The 27,559-nt window shown below is 39.0% G+C and overlaps 1 protein-coding gene across 3 annotated transcripts in view; it reads right to left on the bottom strand.

Annotated features, from left to right (window-relative positions):
• rasa1a (RAS p21 protein activator (GTPase activating protein) 1a) overlaps positions 1-27,559 on the bottom strand; it is a 61,242-nt gene that overhangs the window by 9,368 nt on the left and 24,315 nt on the right. For 2 of the 3 annotated variants that reach the window (XM_057831021.1, XM_057831023.1), the window contains 23 exons: positions 19,786-19,938; positions 18,681-18,816; positions 18,414-18,484; positions 15,218-15,335; positions 14,607-14,638; positions 14,401-14,453; positions 14,179-14,329; positions 14,023-14,101; positions 13,819-13,942; positions 13,585-13,741; positions 12,804-12,891; positions 12,605-12,685; positions 11,615-11,772; positions 11,466-11,542; positions 11,203-11,375; positions 8,578-8,737; positions 8,368-8,510; positions 7,287-7,402; positions 7,106-7,192; positions 1,913-1,980; positions 717-805; positions 570-647; positions 362-496 (listed from right to left, as the gene is read on the bottom strand). In XM_057831021.1, coding sequence (XP_057687004.1) covers positions 362-496; positions 570-647; positions 717-805; positions 1,913-1,980; positions 7,106-7,192; positions 7,287-7,402; positions 8,368-8,510; positions 8,578-8,737; positions 11,203-11,375; positions 11,466-11,542; positions 11,615-11,772; positions 12,605-12,685; positions 12,804-12,891; positions 13,585-13,741; positions 13,819-13,942; positions 14,023-14,101; positions 14,179-14,329; positions 14,401-14,453; positions 14,607-14,638; positions 15,218-15,335; positions 18,414-18,484; positions 18,681-18,816; positions 19,786-19,938 — 2,527 coding nt within the window. The remainder of the gene's footprint in view (positions 1-361; positions 497-569; positions 648-716; positions 806-1,912; positions 1,981-7,105; positions 7,193-7,286; positions 7,403-8,367; positions 8,511-8,577; positions 8,738-11,202; positions 11,376-11,465; positions 11,543-11,614; positions 11,773-12,604; positions 12,686-12,803; positions 12,892-13,584; positions 13,742-13,818; positions 13,943-14,022; positions 14,102-14,178; positions 14,330-14,400; positions 14,454-14,606; positions 14,639-15,217; positions 15,336-18,413; positions 18,485-18,680; positions 18,817-19,785; positions 19,939-27,559) is intronic. The other variant, XM_057831022.1, reaches the window with a different exon arrangement.

Consider the following 27,559-nt stretch of genomic DNA (forward strand, 5'->3'; position numbering starts at 1 on the left):
AAAGCTAGTCGAAACTAGTCAGTTTCATTTAGCACAGGGATCTGCAAGTCCGGTCCCCGAGCGCCGCTATCCAGTTTGTTTTCCATGTCTCCCTCCTTTAACACACCTAAATCAAATCATCAGGATGGTTATCAGGCTTTTCTAGTGCTCACTGATGAGCTGATCGTTTGAGTCAGGTGTGTTAAAGGAGTGACACATGGAAAACAGACTGGATAGCGGCTCTCGAGGACCGGACTTGACCCTGCTTTAGCACCATGTAATGTTCGATTAAATATTAAACAGACGATCACCTTGATCTGACTACGATCTTAAAATTACCCAGCCCTAATGCGTCATGAAATAAAGCCGTGGCGTCGCTCACCTGCTGAGCCCCCCTCTCGTTACTGAGTGTCCGAAGTTCGTCGGAGTGCGCGGCGCACAGCTCATGTAATGCAGCCAAGTCTCGGGACAGATCTGTCCTAAAGTGCTCTGTGGTTTCGGGGAGATCGCGAACATTCTGACAAGAAGGACAGAATTTCAGCCATTTTCAAACATGGGGGATCAACTAAGGCATCAAAAACAGTACTCACCCCCAACTCGTCCAGAAACATGATCATCCTATGCTTATTGTTTTTGATGAAAGGGTTCACACCCTCCATATAAGGCTCCTGTATGTGGACACAATGATATCAAACTACCAGGCAACAATTGTCATTGTCCAGGTAGGAGTTTTGTACCTTAGCACCGAATTCAACCAGGTTGGCGAGATTCTGAACAGACTTTGCCACCAGTGTGAGGGTCCTGCCGGCTGTTGAAGATGGAGGGTCTGCAGGAAGAGATAAATATGAAGATCATGAAATAATTCAACAATATTTTATAAGTAATTAACAGCTAAAACAAGCTACAGTGAATTGGAATGAGTTTAACACTAGTAAACGTCCAATCCGTTTGAAGTTCATTCGTTGCCATCCCTCCCACTTCAAACGGATTGGTTGTCTATGGCAGTCAGTGGCAGCCAATGCATGGCATTTCAAATCGCTTTCTGTTCATTTTCAGCATTTTACTTTTGGGGCATTCATGGGTCACTTCCTGTTAATTTCGGGTCACTTCCTGTATTTTTTTGTCATTTACTGATGATTTTGGGGTCACTTCCTGTAGATTTTAGGGCATTTCTGGGTCTTTTCCTGTTCATTGGTCACTCCCTGTTGACTTCGAGCATCTATGCTTCGGGGTATTTACGAGTTGACTTCCTATTGATTTCGGGTCACTTTCTGTTGATTTTAGGGCATTTATAGCTCATTTCCTGTTGATTTTGGGTTGCTGAAAAGGAAGATGCGCAAGAATGTTTACAAATGAATAGGAAGGGGCTCAAAATAAACAGGAAATAACCTGTAAATGCCCTAAAATGAACAGAAAATGAAACAGAAAGTGACCTGTAAATGCCCACAAAAGACTGGCTGTCAATGCTCGGATTTCAGTGCCGTTGACGGCGCTAGACATCCAATCCAGTCAAACTGAATTGGAATGTATAGCGCCCTCAGTGGCACCCAGTGAGCTCACGTAAACACTAATCAAATGCAAGATTTTGGTAGCAACCTGTTGGCTTGGTGGGAGCATATTGATAACCTTTTGGGCTACAAAGTATTGCGATATACCACCTTTTGCATATATTGTTACACCCCTTAAGATAACTAAAAGATGTTATTTTTGGAGAAAATGTGTGGCTTATTACTTACTGGCTGCCATCCATAGTGCTAAACGTCCAATCCATTTTGACAATGGATTGGATTGTAAATTGATGTGAATTCGAGAGAAAAACAGTATGACTTGGCTTTATGATGATTTTTTTCCCCAATTATGTTTATAATTAATTTTGTAAATAGGTACATCTGAAATGAATGTTATTTGGATGTGGCTTTGGATGGATGCTCACCAGCAATGATGTTGAACATTCTAGGATTGAGGATTGCAGGACCGATAAGTCTTAGAAAGACAAAACCACTGGAAGACAATAGAACAGAACATTAAGGTTTGCTATAAAAATGCAAAATATGTCTTAAATGCCTTATGTTCTTAATTTGCTACGATAATCTATAGAATCGAAAGTCTTTGTTGTCATTATACAGAGTACGAGATTTAAAGCTTCGACATAACGTGCACCATATAAAACAAAAGCAAAAGTACAATAAGGCTAATTTAAAAAAGATGTTACAGTGTACACAGATTGGGAATAAAGTGAATAAGTGACCAGAAGCAAGTGGAGATATAGTGGTAATATAACAGGGCATGGATGACAATTTGCTCAAAATGCTCAGACTAGGAGACAGATGGCTGACTTGTTATGATAGTTTGTGCATAGATATTGATGTAACAGTGCAAAAATGCTACAATGCAAGTTAAAATATTGAATATGCAGTACCCAGATTGAGAAAGATGTCTGAGAACATATTACTTAGTGACATGCATGTGACAATGTTGTGACATTAGCAGTGCAGTCACAGTGACATTTCAGTGCTAACGAGTTGAGTATGGTGACTGCCAGTGTTGTTTTTGGCAGCCCTTTTAATTTTCGCCCTAGTCTAGTCAAAATACTAATTAGTCTTAGTCATATTTTAGCCATTTCGAAATGTGTTTGTCTTCGTCTAGGCAACGAAAACCCCGACAAATTTCGTCTTGTTTTAGTCGACAGTTACTCAAAATGCTTTCGTCTGTAAAATTCAAGTTTTAGTCCAAAAATAAATAAATAAATGTTTCCAACAGCACACAACCAAACACTGCTACAATGCATGCTAACTACACATACGATAAGAAAATGTCACACATTTTGAACATATGACGGAAACTATAGCGCATTTTCACCTCGTTCTCATCTCGTCAGAGGAAAACTGGCATTCGTCTCGTTATGTTTTGGTCTCCCTAGACACATTTTTAGCGCGTCATCATCACGTCATTGTCATGAAAAAATGGTTTGTCAACGAAATATCTTCGTAAACGTCATCATTGACGAAAACAACACTGGTGACAGCTAGGCATGTGCCGGTATGAGATTTTGACGGTACGATAACCTTGAGGATAGGGGTGGGAATCGAAATCTGATTCCAATTCCGAACCGGTTCCTAGTGTTTCGAGGCCTCGACATCACAATGAAAAAGCCTTTACGATTCCTAAAGACGCATATGACTATGACTATGACTATCTTGTTGTCCAGACGCATCAAACTAGCATGGCGCCAAGAACCACCCGCTCCAAGGTTTGGCTACACTTCACCAGGAAAGAGGGTGAAAATGAAAGGTTACGAGGTTTAGCGCAAGCATTGCAGCCGTAAACACAACAATGACAGCACGTAGGTTCAAACGCTCGAAAGTGTGTCTTCACTTCACGAGGAAAAATTACAACAAAATGACTTGCAGTCATTGCCAGGTGGAGATAACTGCATCGGGAGGGAATAGACTGCACTGTCCTCACCGAGACAGCTATACAGCTAGCTAAACTCCGAAATGACGATACAGTAGACGTTGGTTATAATTTGTTGACTTTATTCAACCATCACTTGAAGAGTAAAACTAAAAATAGAAATGAAATCAATTTCATCCCCAATAACAAACAGGTTTGCATCAACATAAATTAGCGATGATTAGCTGCTAATACAATAAAAACAGAACGGTTAGCATGCGTTCGCTAGCATTAGCACATCATTCAAACCACTACACAACTGGATTTAAGTGTCCGATCACGAGTGGAAACACACAACAACAACACAAAAGATGATACATACAGGCGTTGCCTCTGTAGATATTTGACAAACATTAACAAAGAACGTAAGGTCGTGGCACTGCTTCCCTCTCTCACTAACTCGCTCACTCGCTTGGATGCGGCATTTCTTCTTCGTCGCGTGTAAGCGCGCTCTTCTTCACATGAGCGCATTCTTCTTCGCGTGAGGAAGTGCAAGAGCGCCCCCACTTGAGCGTGAAAGCACCATAAAAAGTAAAAAGGCATGCATTTCAATATATTAGTGAATAATACGCTATACAGGGGTCCCAAAACTACGGCCCGCGGGCCGGACACGGTCCACCCCGACATTTGGTCCGGCCCCCTGAACAATACTAGAGAGCATTTTAATTTTTTTTTTTCTCAATAGTGTTATTTATTTTCTGGCCTTTTTCTGTGAAGAACTCAGAGAGGGTTATTTGGTTATTATCTATTTGATTAATAGTGTTATTATTATATTATATTATTATTTTTATTTTATTTACTTTTGTTCCGTGAAGAATCCAGAAAGGGTTATTTGATTGTGGCTTTCTGAAAAACAAAAATTTTTTACATTTAGGCACTCCTGCAATCGTCACACTTTTTCTGTTACAAAGTGACCACAGCCCCTCATCAGAGAAGGGAAAAGTTATGTGGCCCTCACAGGAAAAAGTTTGGGGACCCCTGCAAGTTTAACACATATTGCCAACGGCAGACCAACGACCTACAGTGCTGCTCGAAAGTTTGTGAACCCCACAGCGATGGTCAGATTTTTTGTAAAAAAAACTAAAATAACCTTATTAAATGTTAAGTTATACCCAAATCCACAATACTGACATTCCAAATAATGGACTGAAACAAAAGAAATAGTTATATTGTCATTCTTTATTTAAAAAAAGTGGTTGATTTAAGAAAAACTCAGATATCATGTGTGCAAAAGTATGTGAACCCCTTCAGTTAATAGGATATTGCGCCTCCTTTTGCAGAGGTTACCTCAACCAAACGGTTTCTGTAGTGACTAATCAGCCTCTCACATCTACTTTGGGGGATTTTTGCCCATTCTTCCTTGCAGAACGCAGTCAGTTGAGAGAGGTTTGATGGGCGTCTGGCATGAACTGCTCGCTTCAGGTCCCGCCACAGCATTTCAATGGGATTTAGGTCAGGACTTTGTCTGGGCCAGTCCAGAACACGAATCTTCTTCTTTTTCAGCCATTCCTTGGTTGTATTGCTGGAATGCTTTGGATCATTATCATGTTGCATGATCCACCTTCTGCCAAGCTTTAACTTCAAAACAGATGGCGTCAGGTTATGTTCTAGGATTTGACAATATTCCTCAGAATTCATGATTCCCTGGACTATGTGGAGTTGTCCAGGTCCTGAGGATGAAAAGCAAGCCCAGATCTTGACATTCCCACCTCCATGCTTCACTGTTGGGAGAAGGTTCTTTTGGTGGTATGCAGTGTTGACTTTTCGCCAGACATGGCGGTTTTGGTTGTGACCAAACAGTTCAATTTTGCACCTACATCAGTTGATGAAAACTCTTTTTAATTTAGACTCGACAACACAACTGTTAAAAAAACAAAAAAAAACTACTGAATTGATTGATTAGGAAATCAGGTTGAAATAATAGAAAATTCCAAAATGTTGAGGGGGTTCACAAACTTTTGAGCAGCACTGTATATGCCAATATATACCAATATTTTTTATTTCTATTAGAAAAATGTTTCAGTAAAATGTTACACATTCTTGTGCATTTGCCACAGTTAATATTGAGGCTTTGGGCCTCTTTTGATGTCGTTGTGAGTTTGTAAGGTGGTGACTTCTGAATAAACAAACTCGATGCCAATCAAAACGTTTTTCTTCTTTTTCCCCAAATTAGAATCGATAAGAGAATCGATAAAGCAATATCGATAATGGAATCGGAATCGTAAAAATCCTATCAATTCCCATCCCTATTTGAGGAAAAATACCGCGGTTTCACAGTATCACTGTATTGCAATTATAGCTCCAAAATGTGTTATTTTGAGATGTATGGGTTAAAAAAAAAAAAACTTTTTTCCGGGATTTTTTTTTCCCAGAACATATTTGCAAATTGGAACATGAATATAATGTTAAAATAAATAAACAAAAATATAACAAATATTTTAAATAAAATTAAAATCAATAGAACTTACAGACTACCCACAGCCACAGCTCAGGTTGCTCAAGATTAGAGCAAGAACAAAAACAATTGCAAGAAAAAAGTAAAAACACTTCTAAATAAAATTAAAATATATCTACTGTACGACTTTTTTTTTTGAGGAGGCAAAAAGCTCAAGTGAAGTTTTGCCATTTTCAGCCACTGTGTCAACTCTAGTCTACATGTCATGACTTTGTGTTAAAAAGACAAGGATTTCATAAGTTATTAAGTTAAAAACATATAAGTTAGTTAAAATGTAAATATTGTTGTGTAAAGGTTTCATCTATAAAAAATTGGGAGTGAGACCTCTCCTTGTCCTGCGAACGTGCATTTGTGCTTAGAGCAAGATCGTCTTTGCGATTAGCAATCTTTGATCTTACCCCTTTTCCTTCATACAAGCTTGTTTCACAGTGGCCGTGAGATTTATAACCTCGACGAAGTTGCTCTCACAGCTAAGACAAGGCTAACATTCGTCTTTGTAAGTTTTTAGTTTGTTTTTTGAATTTGAAAGGAAAATGTGTTTTATTTTTGGTGAACTTTTTCATGATGTTCATGGATATGACTTCCTCACATTCTGCTGTGTTTGTGCTAATGAAGCTACTCACATGTGTAAAAATACTATTGTACAACGTTTTAAATGTATTCGTTTTGTTTATTTCAGTTACCATGATTTGAGACGTCCATAAATTCAAGAAAAGTACGCCTTGTGTTTGTAGTGTTTCTTTTTTGGTACGCTAGCTGTATAGCAGAATAGCGTCACTGACACGCACAGCAACAACCGGAGAGGGAGGGGTGAGCGCTGCTGCTCCAAGACACTTCTGGCTGCATTTTTGGGAAATGTATAATAGCGAATACCGTACTACGGTCTGACGGAAAATTTGAGTGGCTTTTAAAACGTGACGTTTTCATACCACGGTAAACCTTGAAACCAGTAACCGGCACATGCCTAGTTACAGCTCTCAGAAAGAAACTGTCTCTCAGTCTGTTTGTTTTGACTAGGAGCGCCTTCCAGAAGGGGCAGGTTGAAGAGGTGGCAGCGGGGGGGCGTGTATAGTCTTTTATGATGCTCCTTGCCCTTCGTCATGAGATCTGAGTAAAATGTGTTTTTTCCCTCTGTATTTGGTAATTAAGTTATAATGAGCATATCACACGATTCAGTTTAGTGAGGCGAATAAGCAGCCATAATCTTATTGCGATTACCTTACAACTCTGGTCCGCATGGTGGTATTAGTGGGCCATTTCTGCTGCACGGATTTTTGCAAACAGCCATAAATGAATCTAAGCGTCCTGCAAACAATAACAACAACAGCTTTATTCGATTCTCTCTGTCTCTCCCTCGAGTATCTGAGGCGCAAAAATGAAACCGCTTTTGCATGCTTACGGCGGAAGGATCTCGGCAGCCATGAAGATCTTTTCAACCAGTTCGGACAGGATGTTGAGGAGGTGAGCCAGGTTCAGGTTGACGTCCTCATTCTTTTCCAGTTTGGAAGGATTCAACTTGAATGATATCAAATACGATCTCAAGATATGGCGATACAACAATTATCAATACATGGGTCAGAAAAGAGTCTCAGATATTTTACAAAACAAGTAATAAAGAGAAAAACAAGCTATTTTCATCCTTCTGCTGTGAATTGGAATTAATTTATCACTAGGAGACGTCCAATCGATCTGAAGTTGTAGGGATTGTGACGTCTATTGCCGCCAATGGCAGCCAATGCCAAGCAATTTATTTTTGAGGCACTTCACATCATCTCCTGTTGATTTTCGGTCACTTCCTTTTCCTCTTGGGGTGTTTGCGAGTCACTTCCTATTGATTTCGGGTCATTTCCTTTTGATTTTGGGGTATTTCTGGGTCACTTCCTGTTCACTGGTCACTTCCTGTTGATATTAGCGCATATTCGGGTAAGTTCCCATTGATTTCGGGTCACTTTCCGTTGATTTTGGGGCATTTCTGACTCACTTCCTGTTTATTGGTCACTTTCTGTTGATTTTGGGTGATTGAAATGGAAGTGACGCAAGAGTGTGCCCAAATGAATAGGAAGTGGCTCAAAATCAACATGAACTGACGTAAATGCCGTAAAATGAACAGGAAGTGACAGTCAAAGTGAAGTGGATATCTAGTGCTGTCAATGGCAGCCAGTGAGCTAAAATAGACACTACGTATAATGAGATTTTGGGAGCAACATTTTGTTTCCCTTTTTTTTTTTTTTTTTTTTTTTTTTAAAGTCACACCTTTTAAAACGATATATTGCTTCTAGGCAGGAGCATATCGATAGCTTTTTGGGCTACAAAGTATAGCGATATATCAACTTTTCGATATATGGTCACATCCCCACTTACAACAGGAGACAACGTTACGTTACGCATGTTGTTGTAGTTCTATTTTAACTTTCTGCCTCTAAAGTGAGTTTTTCCGAGATTGTTCAGTGAATGCATGTTTCAAGTAAGTTTGCGTTTACCTCGCAGGACTGTTTGCTCTCCATGATCTTGAGAATGGTGTCCTTCAGAGCGTGATGGACGAAAGGCGTAGCCGTGGCTTTCATATACTGCTCCATTAGCGTGCTGGCCAGTGTGGTGGCCCGGAACAACGTTGTAGCTTCATCTATCCACCAGAAAAAAGTATTAGCTCAATGCTACACTTAACCCGTTATTTTATTTCATTTTCTTACCCTCCATGTTAATCTCTCTGTCATTCAGAGTCCTGAGAAGTGGGGCTTCAGCCTTTTCGTGTCTGAATATCCTAAGGAGAAGGCTCGCCAGTAAGGTGCGGTCCTGACCGCATACGTGGGCCAGAGCGTAGATGACATGGAACTCTTTCTGGAGTATCATCTACACGAGGACACAAAAACATGATGTGTGTGTGATGTGTTGGATTTTGTCAAATGATAGTCCCCCAAAAATGTGACTAATAGATGTTTTTTTCCTCTTCACTGCGCATTTTTTGCCTGGTGCGACTTAAACTGTTACTTATAGTCCAAAAAAATATGGTATTTTGATAGTCAACGAACCTGATTATTTTTGCCATTAGTTGACTACTTTAATTTTCGGACAGAAATCCCTTCTTTTTTTGTGTGTGTGGCCTTTTGGGTGTAATATCCCATAATATAATGTGGACACCTGAGGATTAATAGTCAAGTGCCCCAAAATCGAGGCGCATTAAAGGTATCATCTCGTTTTTCACAAATAGGTACAATTTCGCTAAAAAACTTTGACAAAAACATCCCGTTCATTTTCAGTGGCAAATTTTCCCTCCCACAAAAACTTTTCCATTCACTCCAAATGATTACCTACATTAAACAACAAAAATAATCTCCATTCGTTTTTATTTTTGACCAAAAAATAAATAAACACTACACCAAATTGCCCCCTAAATGAACAGCAAGTGACCTATGAATGCTCCAAAACCAACAAAGATGTGGCCCAAATTTAGCAGTTGTCATCCCGGAAATGGCCCAAAATTAAGAGGAACTACCCTGAAATATCCTAAAATCAACTGGAAACGATACAAAATGTACATGAACTGACTCCGGAATGCCTCAAAATGTATAGGAAGTAAGGCTGCAACAACTAATCGATTAAGATCGATTAATAAAATAGTTGTCAACTAATTTGATAATTGATTTTTGCCAACAGCTATGAACTGTCCCATTTGGGTCCTTGTTTGTCTGTAATGTGATGCTGCACGCACACACGCAGCCAGTGGTTTGAGCCAGAGAGAGAGTTCCCAGTGTCAAGCGTTAGATTCTTTGTGTTGTTGGATCCAGTGTGCCTCCATCAGAGGTGAGTAAATGAAGCCAATTGTATTGTTTGTATACTTTGTTGATGAGATGTTACTACTTAGCACGGAGCGCTAGGCTAGTTAGCGATTATGCTAATAAGTGTCTTACGGGTAAATTATCCGTTTGTATTGTGTTTTGGGAGAAGCATATAAGCACTTGAGTTATTGTTAGATCGTCAAGTTGTCTCATTTGTTTTTATAAAGAAACCACACACATAAACCCATTCATATAACAGCTTTCAACACAAACTCGTATTCAAACTGTAAACTTTTTGTTTTGTACTCAGAACCTTTATTAAAAGCTAACAAGTTTTATGTACTTAAAACAGTACAGTTGTAGACTACATTTGAGTCGGGAAGCTGTAATAAAATATTTTTGAAGGAAATAGTCATCCATTTTGTCCTAATGTTACCGTACTTACAACATGCCTAAAACAACTTAAATCGTACAAATTAAATTGTGAAGGTAGTTGAAAGAAGTGATATTTAAGCAATGGGAGGATTAATACATTTTACTATACAATTACAAGTAATAAACAGAAAAACAAGCTTTTTTCATCCTTCTGCTGTGAACTGAATTGAGTTCACTAATTCACTAGTAGTAGACGTCTCATTCGTTTGAACTGGACGTCTATAGAAGTCAATGGCAATCAATGAGTTTAATTTTGGGGCATTTAAGGTCTTTTGCTGTTGGTTTTCAGTTACTTCCTGTTGATTTTGGAGCATTTCTGGGTCACTTCTTGTTGATTTTGGGTTACACAACAGGAAGTGACCTGGGCATTTCTCAAAATGACTCAAAATCACCAGGAAGTAAAACCTGTAAAACCCCGAAAATAAACAGGTAGGGTCCTGTAAATGCCCCAAAAAATTGGAAAGACTGGTTGCGAATGCTCTGGTTTCGAATGAACGAATGTTCATTCGCCCCTCCTAGTCTGAACAGAGTGGGCGTCTAGCGCCATCAATGGCAGCCATTTCAGGGGAAGATTTTGGTAGCAAATTCTTGGTTCCTTTTATTCTTTTTTTAAACAGTGACACCCTTTTAAAACGATACATCCATTCTTAGGTGCATATTGATAAACTTTTGGGACACTAAGTATCATGAAATATCATCATTTCGATATTTTGTCACACCCCTAGTTCATATATTTTTTAATTAATCAAGAGAATATTTATTGTTCTTAATTTAAAAAAAAAAACGAAAATTATATTAATCAAAAAAATAATAATAATGTTATTGGTTTAACAATGTCTCTAAACGATACCTTGACTATTAAAATAGCTGCGGATTAGTCAATGAATCCATGGCAATACTAGTTGGTTTGATGTTTGTATTGGGTTTTGTGTTGTTTTTGTATAGGGTTTTGTTTTGTTTTGCTTGGTTTTGTTTTTTAACGTGTCCTATTCAGCTGTTTGGACACAGAGAATAAGAATATGACTGTCCTTACGGACTGAACAGCTTTAACGTGGGTGTTTGATATATTCCCAATGTGTCTGTGTTATTTCTTCATGGTCTGACCTCTTTAAACTCGCTGTATTCTTCTTCGGGCATGATCTTCTCCATAGAATAGCGTGCGCGTACGCGCAAGGACCCCGGCTCAATGCCCTTTAGAGGCACGTGGGAGCTGAGAGGGAACCACTCGTCGATCATCTGGCCCTTCTGCAGACGGTTCAGCTGGCAGCGCATAAATACTACCAAAACGGGAAAATTTTTAAAACATGAGACTCCCCCCTCCAAAATCCAAGAACACATGTTCTATTAAAAGACAAAGATGCACATACAAATGTCACTTTCTTTGCTCTTTTTCGTTTTGTTGCTAAGGCTGATCTCAAATCTGTTGATTTCACTCGAGAGATCACTATAAACAGACAGAAATTATGTTTAATTAAAGAACAAAAAATGTCCAAAAATTAGGTCGAAGGAGGCTCACTCAAAAATGAACTCCTCAGTGAAGACGGGGTTCGGCCCCTCCCTCGGGTGCGTTTTGGCCACCTGGACGTTGTTCAGGTAGATGTTACAGTAGGGGTTGGTGAAGTATTTCACTGGTAGCTTATGGGCCTCCTCCACATAGAGCACCAGGCTGCTCACCTAAAAGAAAAAAATACAGTACAAAATCCAATGATGTCATGATGGGTTTGAAAATCTAGCAGTGCATTTATTTAAATGACTGACGGCAACAAATGTCCAATCCTTTTTGTCTGGCAGCCCTCAAACTTACAAATAACAGCGATTTTAATGTTAAATATGTTGTGTAAATAATTTTTAGCTCAGGTGTCAAAATCGCGGCCCGGGGGCCAGATCAATTTGTGTGGCTTGCAAAAATAAACATGTGTGTCGACTTAAAATGTCTGCAATCATCAACGAAAGATCAAAGACTTGCAATGTTTTTAAAAATTTAAATAAAGTAGGGCTGGCCGACTTAAAATGTCTGCAATCATCAACGAAAGATCAAAGACTTGAAATGTTTTTAAAAATTAAAATAAAGTAGGGCTGGCCAATGGGTAGAAAAATGAATCACACAGATTTTTTTTAAATAAAAAAAAAATAAAATAAAAAATAAAGATATTAAAAAATAAAGAAACTTTTTTTAATGTAAAGATATATATATATATATATATATATATATATATATATATATATATATATATATATATATATATATATATATATATAAAAGAAAACAGACAAATATTTTCTGGTAAGGGGCTCAAAAAAAAGAATTTGGACAATTTTTAGGTCAGCAATGTCCCGAAAATCCATTGACTATCAAAACACCATTTGATAGTCAGTTAGTTGTGTTGTCAATTAATCGTGGCAGCTCCGGTTGGCAGACATAACTGCCCTCCGAAGGAACGTACAACTACAATGTGGCCCACATCAAAGGTCAATTTGATACCCCTGAGTGTTTATTCATGCGTACCTGTCTCAGCCTTTTGTTGGGGGTGGACTGAGTTGTTTTCCGTAAATTACTGCAGAATGTTTGAAGGCATTTCATCCAATCCTATTAAAAAGACATAAAACAAAATTATAACTCCAACTGTTCCCCAAGAAATTAACAGATACATTGAGGACTGCACGTCCTTGATAACATGAAGGCTTATGTCACTCCCTTTTAATACCTGTGCCTGCTCTGGAACCTCGCCAGCAAAGTAGAAAATATATTGCTCTTCACTAAAATGCTGGACAACAACCTGGAAACAGTTTGGCCTGAAAAAGATCATACCATTACCATTTAAAAAAAAAGAGAGAAAAAAATACATTTATAACTTGTTATCTACTCCCACACAGTTAAAAAAAAAACAACAACAAAAAACTTAAGAACCCATGTCACCCGATTTCACAAGTTATCGCCAGAGACTAAATTTTCAGTAAACTGAATTTATGTTCAGTAAGCACAACTCAAAATCTTAAGTAAACTATGGAAGTAAAATGTGAAGTTAATCCAAACAGGTTTTAAACCTGTGTTTCCTCAATTACAGTGCAATGCGTAGACAATTGAGCTAAACAGTTTACACTGTTGCCACCACACTCCCATAGGCATCAGAAGTGAGGCTTAATTAGGCTAGGTTAGCACACGTTAGCGCTGCGAGTTAGCATCACTTGACGCTCAGGTTTAGCACCACTTGACTTTCCGATTTAGCACCACTTGACTTTCCGAGTTCGCACCACTTGACTTTCCGAGTTCTGTTCAAACAAAAATGTAAGATTTGTCCCAATATTTTAAAAAAATCAGGTTAACAACTCATCGTTTCAATTTAATTATGTTAAATCAAAATAAGTTACTAAAGAAAACTTGTTTACGTACAATCTTAAATGAGCATAACATATTGGAAGTTTTATTTTTTTACAGTGCAATCGCCTCACTATAATACAGTCATGAAGAATAATTGAAACCCTTACCTGCCAAATAGACTGTCGTGCACACCATAAACAGAGCACACACTGAGGTCGATGAGCCCTTTGGGTTTGGTGGCTCTTTTCTCACTCTCAAAGTAGATTAGCTGGGCATCATTACCCTCCAGGATGAAGTAAAGGTTCTTCCAGCGTTTGCCTTTGCCTAAAAGCCATAAAATGATAGAAAATTCATGACATTGGAGGAGAAATGTTACACTAAAGACTAATCAGGTGACATACCTTTGTTAAAGAGGAGGTAGCCTTTCTTAACAATATTTTTGTAGAACGCATCTTTTGGTTTTAGTCTGATTGTGTTGTAAATTTCTCGCCCATCCACCGTGTCAGTGATAACTTGTTCCTGGTTCTGATGAAATGCAAACTTACTAATTATTAATTAAAACCAATTTATTAATTAAACAATGACATCATTGATTCAAACAATACCTGTACTGAAACAGGATCTTTCAAGTTGTAACCCTCGACAATCTGCTCTTTTTTATAATGCTCGATGATGTCGTCAACGCTACCAAACGAGAGCACAGATGAGACATGTTTTAATACACTTTTTATAGTTTAGGATGTATGTAAGTTAACACCAACCTGTTATAGTACCTCCCTCCCATCATGTACTGGTTGTTGGGGGTTGGTGAGATCTTAAACCTTTGGATGTTTTCATTGGTGCGGAAAAAGAGGGAGTAGTCCCCGGGTGTGTTATCAGATGGTCGCACAAGGAAACTGCACACCTGGCCAACTATGTGTTAGTTGAAGAGAGAGGGGTGCTTAAATCTGTTATACTTTATGAATAACTCACATGTGTGCTACCTGTCATCAGCAGGTTGTAGGCCTCTTGTTTGGTGATCTTTCCATGATACCAGCTGTGGGAGATCCAAAATTAGTCTCTTTGTTAACGCCTAAGCTTCCGTTGACGGCAATAGAATTAATCCAACTGGACGTCTATTGCTGTCAATGGCAGTGATTGGGATAAAATTCAGTCAAAACGTCTACCAATAACATCAAAAAACCCTTACATTTTTCCCTCATGTGGATCCTCTTCCCGGCACTAGAAATGTATTCATACAAAGTTAACAATCAATACATATTACGTTTGTACTATTCAGCTCAGCCAACAGAACTAATAATGATATTTTTACATACAGTATTTTTCTGACTGTAAGTCGCAGTTTTTTTGTTTTGTTTTTGTTTTTTCTCCGTAGTTTGGCCATGGGTGCGACTTATACTTTGGAGTATAATGAAGAATCTGAATAACTCTTAATGAGTATGTCACGTTAACATACCGGGCACATTCTCAGTTTGTTGTTTATGTGTCATGTAATGTTAGCATACTGCACACTTATTCAGCCTGTTGTTCTCTATTCAATTTTCAATTTAAAAATTGTCTTTCAAGATGACATGTCTGTTCTTGGTGTTGGATTTTACCAGATAAATTTCCGCAAAAAATTCGACACATACGCCGATGTGACTTATGCATGTTTTTTTCCTCTTCGTTGCGCAATTTTTCTCAGGTGCGACTTATAGTCCTAAAAATACAATACTTGGTGTAAAGCGCTAGAATAAACTGTTGTATTTATTGTAACCAATAACAATATCCTGTACTAAATCGAAAGTAGGATGCGCTTACCACCTCCTCCACCAGATCCTCCACGATGAGGCCCTGTTCCTCCGTCCGAACGTTGGTCACCCACATCCAGCCGTCGTCCAGTTCGTTGTGAACGATGAACATGTCTCCCTTCAAGAAGCTGAAGATACATTTGGTCAGCATAGATCCATGTGGTAAAAGTAGGTTCACACCGTATGTCTTAATGCACAATTCCGATTTTTTGTCTTATCTGTTTTTATGGCGTGCCTGTTCAGACTGCCTTTGTCTATCGAGTCCGTTCAATTATTACGCATGCGCACTAATTCGCAGTCAGACACGCGCTGAGCAAACTGACCCACATGCACAGAAGCATCAAAACAAATGAGTACACATGCTCATTCCAGGGTGATCAGCTTTTGATTTCCAAAATGAGGACACAGATAACAGACATTAACAATCCCCGTTTAGTCCTACATTCAAAAGTTTATATGGATTAATGCACTGTGCATGCATGACGCACACACATAAGCCTTATGTGTGTGCGTCAGTTTGCCCAGACTCGGCCATGTAAGCAATACTGAAATATTGCATATTTGGCGCACAGAAAGAAAACCGAGCACTATTAGGCTTATCCTTTTTTGTAATTTTATTTTATTTTTCATAACTGGTCAAGCGCGCCTCGTGCATAAAAGCTGAGTTCAAGCTAGGCACTAACGCTAATGCAAGGCTACATCGCTGCCCTCCTGCCTGCCGCTCTCGCTCTTTGCTGACGTAATTGCTGCATGGATTCCGATTTGGGAGAATTGACAATTAAAACCACCGCCACATTCTGGAAAAAAATGGGCTCAGATTGGTCTTAAAGTGCATGTGACACAAAAAAAGCATGTTTATTTCATAATACACACGGTATTTTATGCTCCTGAATGATATGGATGTGTGTGGAAGCGATGGCTATATTTAGTTAGTTTTTTTTAATCCCACGCCATGAAAATGAGTGACTTCCGGCTTCGGTCTTGCATTGAGGAGGAGGGCGCTGTGGCGTGTACGGTTGAAGGCGTCCTCTTCACTTTCCAGCCGTACTGTTGTGTATGAGGACTAAGGATTCAGCTGATTTTGCGGATTAATATGTTTATTTTTCGCATCACGCCAGCCAAACGGCTGCAGAAAAATCTTGCTTTATAAGGGAGAGGCGTGTGCGCCTTTTTGGAGTTTCAAAAGGTTCCCATTCACCGTGGATATTGGCCAAAACAAGCCCGACTACTGCGGGAACATTGGACTTACACGGTAGTGAGTAAACATCTTGTTCTGTGTTATGTCAAATACGAATACAACGATTACAAAGTAAACAGTACAAACTTACTTTAAATAAAGGACTACTTACGTTTGATCATTGATAGGCATGTAAAAAGCTCTCCTCATGCACATTAGCTGCACAACAACTGCAGCCGCCCTCCTCCGGGGAACGAGCTGTAAATTGCTCTCCGCCGGGCGGTTTGCCGGTCCACGAAGACAATCGACAACCCAGTTGTCATGTCAAATAATCCGGGCTAGTTATGTGTGATTTCCGCTTCGAAGACTTTGAAACATCACTCGGTTCGGGTTAGCATGTCGGCTAGCTGTCAAGCCTCTTGGTTTGTTTACATTCTACGAAGCCGGGGAAGGGAAATGACATATGTCCGATTTAGGCGTCATAAAATATTGTTCGGGAGGTGCGACAGTAAAGGTGAAGTCGACAGTTTTGACCATTATGGAGTAATTTTGCCATGTCGTCCTGAATAAGTGCATTTTTATGATTTCATATTCCATTTAGCACAAGACTGTTGTTATTAGTCATGACCATGCCATTTATTTAGCAATTGGGGAAAATAATTGGATAAAAAGAATATCCTGTAAAAATATTGAAGTAAAGAGACAGAAACAATGACATTTTGCAGCTCTCTTTGTCGCATTTTCATCGTTGTGAATACTTCCCCCTCGACGGGCTGACTGGTCCTTCTCGAGCCACTTATTTAGCTATTGTGGAAAAATACTTGGATAAAAAGAATATCCTGTAAAAATATTGGAGTAGAGAGACTGAAGCAATGACATTTCGCGGCTCTCTTCATCGCGTTTTCCTCGTTCTGAATAATTCCCCCTCAATGGGCTGAATAGTAAAACCGATGAGCCCAGTCTCCCGCTGACGTCATCCACCTGTTGGGGACGCTCGAGCCCTATAACGGTAGGCGTGGCTAACCGGCAGATTAAAAGACTAATTTCTCATCATCTGCGCTTTGCTAAATTGTTGTATATGGTCGAATCGTCTCAAAATATGATTCTAATTCACATAATAATGCTATTTAAGACTTTTTTTCTCCTGTCGTATGCTCTTTATCTTCAAACCACATACAAAAGTGACTGAAATCGGATTTAAAAGGGTTCAGTTATATGCGACTTGTCCCGTTCAGACTAAATTAATGCCTCACTTGAGTCGGGAAAAACACACAAAAAATCGGATTCGTGCATGAACACCTACGGTCTGAACCTAGCCTAAACCTCTGTGAAATTGGCTCACCTTCAGACGCAAATTCATATAAAAATTATGTCAATCGTTTGCGGTACGTTTGTGCTGTAAAAACATTTGTTTGTACTGCTATAGTTTTTTTTAGATATTTACAATTCTTTTCCATTTCGATAAAAAAATGGCTAAGAATAATGTCAATCGTTTGTGCTTTGTTTGTGCTGCAAAGGTTTTGTAGATAGTCTGCTTTTAAATTATAGTAATGACATTATGCAGCCACTCATTTACTGTAAAATAGACCCGAAGAGGTGTCATTTGTTTGTGCTAGTTTGTGCTGTAAAATTTTCGTTTGTGCTGCCATGGCTTTAATGTTTTGACGTTTTTTTCTTTAGGTCATCAAGAGTTCAACTGCAAACAAAGCACAAACGATTAACACCATTTTTAATCAAAATGGGGGGTTGGTTGACCTCAAATTAACCCATAAAAGAATTGTAAATATCTCAAAAACGATAGCAGCAAAAACGAAACTTTTTACAGCACAATCGACTGACATCATTTTTATATAAATTTGGGGAGTCAACTTAGCAGAGCTAATTACTAGTCATTTTCTGGAATTACTGAAATACCACAGACTAACCAGAAGGGTTCAGAATTGCTCTACATTTGAGGTTTGTAAGGCTCAGTTATTAATAACAACAGAGCAAATTTACACCATGTTCAGTATACAAAATTACATTTTACCTGATCTCATCAGTATCTGGCACTTTGGTGTATGGCAGTATGGCTCTTACTCTCCTCCTGTCTTCTACAGGCTGTGTAAAGAAACCAAAAATAAGATGTAAAGATTGTCACCTTCAGAGAGTGACACTAGTGCTTCAGTATCTGTACTCATGCAAATTACTGATACCGTTTTACTCAACGTCATGTGTTTGAATGCAGTTTATCTCAAATTCTCTATTATTTTTGTACAATGCCAATAATATTTCAGCAGTAGATGTACTATCTAACCTCAGGAGGGGCCACAGGCCACTGCAGCTTTTCTCCTTTGAGCAGGCAAGACACATAGCTGTAGTAACCAATCAGGTCTGATAAGGATGAGAACCGCCTCCCGCCAATGTAATAGTCTCCACACATGGCAATTATCCTTGAAAGAGAACACACACGTACACAAAAATACAAAAATGTGAGCAGTCAGGTTGATGTGTTTAAATTGATGTTTATAATAAAATGATTCTGACAAAAATAATAATCAAAAATGATTAAAATTAGCCAGTAAAAATCATTTTTAATTTTGGTCCAACAGAATTATGTTTTAAAACAAAGTCCTGTTAAAAATGTCATCCCTCGGTAAGATTCAGATTTATGTCAAACAACCATAGAGGAAACCATTACCTAAAAAAAATAAATAAATAAGAAAATAAAAAAAATAAAAAATTAAGGAAAATATGCTTATAAACCAATTGATAATCGGAGGCATGCCAGCTTCTATTATTTTGTACTAAAACAATAGAGGCACGATTATCGATGAGCAGGTTTGCAAAAATACAATTTCCCTTCAAAAAAACAACAGAAAAACAAGACTGGAATTTTCCAAACTGCATGTTGACAAAGCTTCTGCATTAAAAAACAAATCTGGAATATGAAAAAAAAAATAAAGTATCGGCTAATATATGTACTCTTCACTGTACATTCTAAGACAATACTGTCAGCCTGACAGAAAAAAAATGGTTCACCGGAAACCAAACTTCCTTGTCATGTCGTCGCTTTGCAATTTCGGTGGTTTTCTTAAGGTTAACCTGATCTGATTGAATGTGAGAAAACTTGTCTAACAGTAAAGGTAGCTAGCTAGTATTGACTTAAGCCATTGACAGTGAAGGGAGAGCTGGTAGTGAATGGGTCTAGGGTTTAAATGGATTTGATGTCTGCTATTGATAAACTCATTCAAATTTGATGCACAAGGATAAACAAAAATATGATTGGATTTCCATCATGAAATGAATTGTGGTTGCCAAAATGAACATGAATGTTGAGAAAAATGGTGAACAGATAAATAGTGTGACCTTGGTTGCAAACTGTTTTTTCTGACATTCCCACGAGATAGGTGTTAACTTACCTGAAATGGTTTACCACGTTGGTCATGCTGAGGAAAGACAGAACAAAGGAACCGGGCCGGCGGTCACTCTCCCTGATGAGATAGCTGCCATGGGTCCGGGCCTGGCGCAGCCGCTCCTCAGCTATGGTTCGGTCTAGCTTGCCATGGTACCACCTGTGACAATCACAAGACAAAACAAAGTTGATTTAGATAAAATGGCTACAATTCCAGTGTGCTCATGTACAGTCTGTACGTACGTTGTACCGGTGGGATTCCATATTGTCCCAAAACAAAACAAAAAAACCTACAATAGACCTATCGCAAAACCACGCCACCAAATCACAAAAGTCGGACACCAGAGTTGCATAGGATAGGAATGTACTGTGTGGTCGTGACTTAAAACATCTTTTTTCTAACTTTAAAATTGGGGGGCAGGAGCGATTCCCCCTCTCCCTCCCGGCGCTTGCCGTCACCCCCTCCAGTCCCGCGGCCCCCGAACGCCGGAGAGTCCATCGGGACTGCTTGCCTATCTGGTGACTAACTAAAATAAGGGAAGTATAAATGTAAACTGTATGCACAACAATTCTAACATTAATATAAAAACTAAGGTTACAGGGTACACAGATTGGGAATAAAGTGAATAATTGACTAGCAGCAAATTGTGAGGTACTGTATAATAATATAACAGTGCGTATTAGGGATGTCCCGACCACATATTTTTGCACCCGAGTCAGAGTTACCTGATTTTGAGAATCTGCAGAGCCCGGATCCAATACAGAAAAAAAAAGTCATGTTAAAAAAATATAATAATGACATATAAAAATAATAATAAGTAGAGGTTGGAATCTTTGGGTACCTAACGATTCGATTACGATTCAGAGGCTACGATTCGATAATGTTGGCAGCAGTCAGGTACTAGTTTTTTTTTTTAATCTAGCGGCATGAATTGACCCAGAGTCGTGAGTTTCATTACCCGGGTAACGACAAGCATGATGTTTACTCTCGGTCCGTTCCTCATTGCGTCCCGAAGACTGCGCTGTGTTTTAGTTTCACTTTACTTGACATATTTTAATAATCGGAATTTTGATGTTTGTGAATCGTTCTCGAATCTTCCACGGCCGAATCGCAAATAATCTAAGAATTGGACATTTTGCACAACTCTCGTAATAGGTTCCAAACATCTTACAGTACTGCACTGTTTACAGGAGAAGAGGGGACGCACCACCAACCCCCCCGTCCACCAGAACCACAAGCCGCAGGGCGGGAGAAGTGCCAGGGCCCCGATCAACCCCCGCCCCAGACCACCCCCGGCGCACCCGAAACTGCCCACGTCTCCCCCAGTCGAACTTTGACAACTTTCACTAAGGGGTGTACTCACTTTTGTTGCCAGGGGTTTAGATAATAATGGCAATATTTTGAGTTATTTTGAGGGGAAAATAAATTAACTCCATTATATCAGCTGCACTTTTCATTACTACTTTTAATTTTGTCAAAGTGTCATTTTGTCAGTGTTGTCCCATGAAAAGATGTACTTAAATATCTGCAGAAATGCGAGGGGTGTAGTCACTTTTGTGAAACACTGTATATACATACATACACACACACACACACATATATATATATTATATAATCGTATATAATGCTCATGTAATACGTTATTATGCAATGCAATAACAAAAGTTTATATAGATGAAGTTGTGCTGAGGAAAAAAATACAGCATCATCAATAAAAAACAGACATTGGAAGCAGTTACTTACAATGTTACTCATTACTTGAGTATTCTTTTCAACTAATATATTTTTACTTGTACTTGAGTAAATTTTTGGATTACTTTTAATTAAACAATATTTTTTAGGGGTAATGCTACTCTTACGTGAGCAAAATTTTTGGCTACTTTAGCCACCTCTGTGCTTAAGCCTCTGCAACACTCCAACATTCATGAACTCGAGGCGTTGTTGAAATGTGCCATTTCTTTGGTCAGATCCTCATATCAAAATAATCGCATTATGCAACATTGATTTGGAGGAAAACATTTAGTGATATTCAGTTTTAAAGCATTTCAAAAGTACACTTCCTTCCTTGCTTCTTTTTTTAGTTGGCTTGTTAAAATTTTCATCAGGTGGGGCTGAATCTTGATGTTCCTTTCCCAACTGGGGTAAAAAATTAACATGCTTTATCCAAATTTAGGCTATGAATACCTAACGGGCAGCTGTACTGCTGAGGAGTGTTGGCAGGGTGTCGGCAATACTTCTTGAAACAGGAGAGCTAAAAGGACTCCCGTGTAGTTTTCGGACTAGTGGGTGTCTTTTTGCAAAGAAAGTGTGATAAACCTGCAACCAAGGAGAGTTTGCAAAAAGGAAGCTAGGAGCAGGAAAGTGAAGTGTCTGCGAGAGTGGGGACTTTGGACGGATTTGTGTGATAAGAGCATTGAAGAAGGAGATCGAGTGCAGCTGGAAAGCTGGGCCAAGCCGCATCCAGGAACCAAGACAACGGTGGGAAATAATGCTGAAGAAAGATATACAAGTGCAGACGAAGGGACAAAATCAAAGTGTCAGAAAGCATAGCTCAGCACATCATTTTACAAGCTGAAGTGGTTGCCGGCTCCAATTATGACAACGTGATGAAGTGTAAGCGCTTACTATGTGTACACACTGACCCTGATTAATTACAAATATAGCATTTAAAGAACACTAATTATATGCTGTACATTTAAGGCTCGCTTAATAGCCAAATTGCATTGTGACACGAAAATCAACAAATTCTTGGCTGCTACCACCAGCAGAGGCAGTTAATTTCGTTTCTGGTGTAAGCAGTAACGAGACAGGTTCACCAAGTTAGCCCCTGGGCTACACAACAGCATATCAACATTATTTAAGGCAAACTCAGTTTTGTGAGCGGGCCACATTTATGGCAATTAGATCTCTTGTGGGCCGGACTAGTTTATTTTTGACTGGTTTGGACAATCTAGCACCATCAATAGCAGTGACACCAGCGCATTCACGGCCATTCTTCCGGTTGTGTGGGCATTTACAGGTTACTACCTGTAAATGTCCCTAAATTAAAAGGAAGTGACTCGTAAATGCCCACAAAACTAACAGGAAGTGACCGAAAATGTACAGGTAATCACTAAAATTCCCCAAAATTAACTAATTGCCTGGCATTGGCTGCCACTGACGGACATAGACGTCCAATCCATTTGAAGTGGGAGGGTAGCAGCGAATAAAAAAATTCGCTGCCACCCTCCCATTTCAAAAAGATTGGACGTCTACTAGTGACAAACACATTCCAATTCACAGAAGGATGATTATAGCTTGTTTTTCTGTTCATTATTTGCATTGTAGAGTATTGAGGCCTGTAAGCTAAGCTTTTAGATCAGGAGCACGGGTGCTCGCATATTTAAAAAAATTAGGAGCATAGAAAAAAAATTAGAAGCATTTTTTTCTAATAGCGAATAGTCCACTTTTACGATACACACCAAATAATATAAGCATACAAGTACTATATTGGTATCTAGGCATGTGCCAGTATGAGATTTTGACGGTACGATAACCTTAAGGAAAAATACCACGGTTTCACGGTATCACGGCATTGCAATTATAGCTCCAAAATGTGTTATTTTGAGATGTATGGGTTAAAAAAAAAAAAAATTCCAGGATTTTTTATTTTATTTTTCAGAACATATTTGCAAATTGGAACATGAATATAATGTTAAAATAAATAAACAATAATGCAACAAATATTTTAATTAAAATTAAAATCAAGAAGACAAAGACAAAGAATTCATAAGTTATTAAGTTAAAAATGTATCAGTTAGTCAAAATGTAAATATTGTTGTGTAAAGGTTTCATCTAAAAAACATTGGGAGTGAGACCTCTCCTTGTCCTGCGAACGCGCATTTGTGCTTAGAGCAAGATCGTCTTTGCGATTAGCGATCTTTGATGTTATCCCTTTTCCTTCATACAAGCTTGTTTCTCAGTGGCCGTGAGATTTATAACCTCGACGAAGTTGCTCTCACAGCTAAGACTAGGCTAACATTTGTCTTTGTAAGTCTTTAGTTTGTATTTTGAATTTGAAAGGAAAATGTGTGTTTTGTTTTTGGCGAACTTTTTCATGGTGTTAATGGATGTGACTTCCTCACATTCTGCTGTGTTTGTGCTAATGAAGCTACTCACACGTGTAAAAACTATTGTACAACGTTTTAAATGTATTCGTTTTGTTTATTTCAGTTACCATGATTTGAGACGTCCATAAATTCAAGAAAAGTACGCCTCGTTTTTGGAATATTTCTTTTTTGGTTCGCTGGCTGTACAGCTGAATAGCGTCACTGACACACACAGCAACAACAGTAGAGGGAGGGGTGAGCGCTGCCACTCCAAGACACTTCTGGCTGCATTTTCGGGAAATGTATAATAGCGAATACCGTACTACGGTGTGATGGACAATTTTAGTGGTTTTGAAACCGTGACGTTTTCATACCACGGTAAACCTTGAAACCGGTAACCGGCAAATGCTTATTGGTATCTAAATACAAAAAACATCAATGCCCCATTTCTTACAGTTAAGTCGCCACACAAGCTTGGCTGAATTCAACTAGCGATCTACGGCAGGAGTTGGGTCAAACTCCTCTAGAATTCCCCCAAAGAGTGATCCTCATTAGGTCCTCTGTGTATGGCTACGTCTACAGTAGGATGGATAATGGCCCAAAATGTGTAATTAGACTATGCGGCATGTCAGCCACACTAGTATACCACTTGTCCAGATTGTTACTACACGGATAATTTGGGTGGGTAATATTACCCACGGCTTAATATGGACTGCTGTCCCCATACAACAATCAGATACTAAGGAAGTGACATCATGTAGCGTGCCATCGCCACTTTTAGTGCGGCATGACGGCATTGTAAACAATGGAGACAGACGATCAAGAATTGGCGTTCCTGCTCCTCTTTTCTTTTCCACAGGCAGGTTGGCTCGACTTAAACAAGCTTTTATGAGCTGATCACGCATTCACACATTTTTCTAGAACCTTCACATGTACGTCGCAATAATATGCTTCAATTTAAGGGCCCATTTGTGGTCCTCCCATTGCGGATTAGTTCATTGTCTCCAATCAACCAGCTGCGGGGCTGGACCCTCCCAACACAGTGCCGGCTGAATTGGAGAATATAAAAATGCGTAGAGGAAAATTAAACCCCGAAAAATGAACTAAGTCACAGAAGTGCTAGATCAGATTCATTTTGATGACATTTCCGTCTGTCAAAACGTCGCCACTTCCAGGAGCGCACTGTAATGCACAAGCCCTCCTTGCTGCAGTTTCCACTTCCAGGAAATATACGCAGCGCTACACCATGTGTTTCTGTTTGTTATTTTTTCAAGTAGTGAGAGCGTAACTGAGCATCGATTTTAACATCCCAAGTAACAATGTCAGGCTTTCGTTGTTGTTTTGTAAAGATTTATTTCAATCACAACTCGGCGACTGCTCATAAAAACCGAGCGTGCCCTCCCTTCAGTCACTCACGCTCCTGCATTAAACATACTTTAAACGAAGTGTGGCCAGGTTTAAAAATAGTCTGCAAAATACCCTTGAGAAAATCATCAGTCCTAGTGTAGACGTAGCCATAGATTATGCTAGGCTGCTTCTTTTGGAGCTCTTAATCCCAGCTGATATAGACAGCACCATCAGGTCTACTACTAATATTCACCAACCTTGGCCAGAATTTAATGAAAATTGTGGATTTACAGTAACACAAAAATGAGAACTAAACTGATTGAAGTTCACATGCAGGACTTTTAATTTTTCCAAATATTCCTGCAGTAAAAATGAACAGTTTTGAGTACAGCAGTAGTCAGAGAGGTTTCACCAATATTCACCAACCTTGGCCAATACTGATTCAGATTTGTGGCTTTACAGTGCCACAAAAATGAGAACTGTAACATACCGGCTACTAAAATGACATGTTGCTTAGAGGAATCACATAATATTGTACTGACGTGACAGCTCACATAGCGCACATGTAGAGCGGTTTTAAAATAGACTTTATTTCATTTTTAAATGATGACGATGGTGGCAACAATATTTTAGAGTGTTGAAAGTTTTTTTTTGTTTTTTTTTTGTTTTTTTAGGAGTTGGGAACAATGCGAGCACACGGACGTCAACTGCCCTGTCGCTCGGTCAGAATATATTTACCCTAACGCGCTAATTTTATGAGCCGCTCATTTGACCACGGGAACACAAACGTCCGCGGGCTTGGCCACAGTTTGCTTCTGCCCTTTGCAATATTTATAGACCATAAGATTGTCTTCTAGCGATAGCCAAGGGGAGAGATTGAGCCAATCCGATCTGAATTTGTAAATCTCGCTAGCAGTGTCACTGCTCACACTGGCTGTCAGCATATCTTCAGACTAGATACTGTCAGACCAAGAAAGCATCTCCTACCACCTCTCCAATCTGTTATATTTACAGGAGCAAAATGCGAATTAGAGATATAAAATCTGTGCTCGCACTCTTACTCCCATTCTTTTTTCTCTACTTGCAACAAATTATATTTAGGCGCAAATGCAAGCAAAATGCCTGCACTGTACAACCCGAATGATTTCCTGACCCATTATTGTTGTATTGCAATTAGGGGTGTGATGATAAGCTCGTGCCAAGTATCAAGATATCGTTTTAAAATGGTGTCAATGTTTAAAAAAAAAAAAATTACATTAAATTAAAAAAAAAAAAAAAAATTAAATAAAAAATTTTAAAAAGGAACCAACAAGTCGTTACCAAAATCTTCCAACATAATAGTGCCTCAGTTAACTGTCTGCAATTGACGGCACTCAACGCCCAATCCATTAAGACTGGGAAGGGCGAATGAACATTCGTTCATTCGAAACCAGAGCATTCACAGTCATGATTTTTTCAGTCCGATTTTCGGGGCATTTACAAGTCACTTTCGGTTCATTTTAGGTCATTTACAGGTCACTTCCTGTTGAGTTTGAGTCACTGCATATTCATTTTGGAGATTCCCAGGTCACTTCCTACAGTGCCCGCCATAATTATTGGCACCCCTGAAAAAGATGTGTTTTTTAGATTCTAATACATATATTTTTTTAATTCAAATAATATGGGACCTTAATGGAAAAAAAAGAGAAAAATCCACCCTTCAATACAAGTGCATTTATTCAGTGGGGAAAAAATCCCACATAAAGAAATAATTATTTGACATCAAATAATGTGTGTCACAATTATTAGCACCCCTGGTGTTAATACTTTTTACAACCCCCTTTTGCCAACAAAACAAGGTCTGGGGACTGAGATGGCCATGGGAGGAGCTTGATTTTGTGTCTGGTGAACCATTTCTGTGTAGATTTGGCCATACAGGGTGACCCAAAAAAAAGTTTACACTGCCATAATACAACTTAAATGCCATGTTTATTCATCTTAGAATTAGAATTGAATCACAAATTATACATTATTGTAAAGAACATGTACAGTACACTCTATTTTTCAATGTGTCTTCCCTTAAGTGTCACAACAGCCTCCAGGCGCCTGCGGAACGCTTGACAGGTCTTCTTTATGTAGGATGCTGTCATCTTTTCCCAAGATCTAACAATGGACCTCTCCAAGGCTGCCACAGAAGTTTGTGGCTTCTTACAGGCACTGTCCTCCCTCCACAGTTGCCCATATGCTATAATCCATGGGATTGAGATCTGGTCTCTGGGGTGGCCACATATCACCTTGTCAATCAACTTTTCAGTCCGCACAGATAGTCACTTCCAGACCCAGGTTTTCGTGAGGCTGTTCCAGTA

The sequence above is a fragment of the Corythoichthys intestinalis genome, chromosome 3 (assembly GCF_030265065.1).
Source record: "Corythoichthys intestinalis isolate RoL2023-P3 chromosome 3, ASM3026506v1, whole genome shotgun sequence".
Taxonomy (NCBI): Eukaryota; Metazoa; Chordata; class Actinopteri; order Syngnathiformes; family Syngnathidae; genus Corythoichthys; species Corythoichthys intestinalis.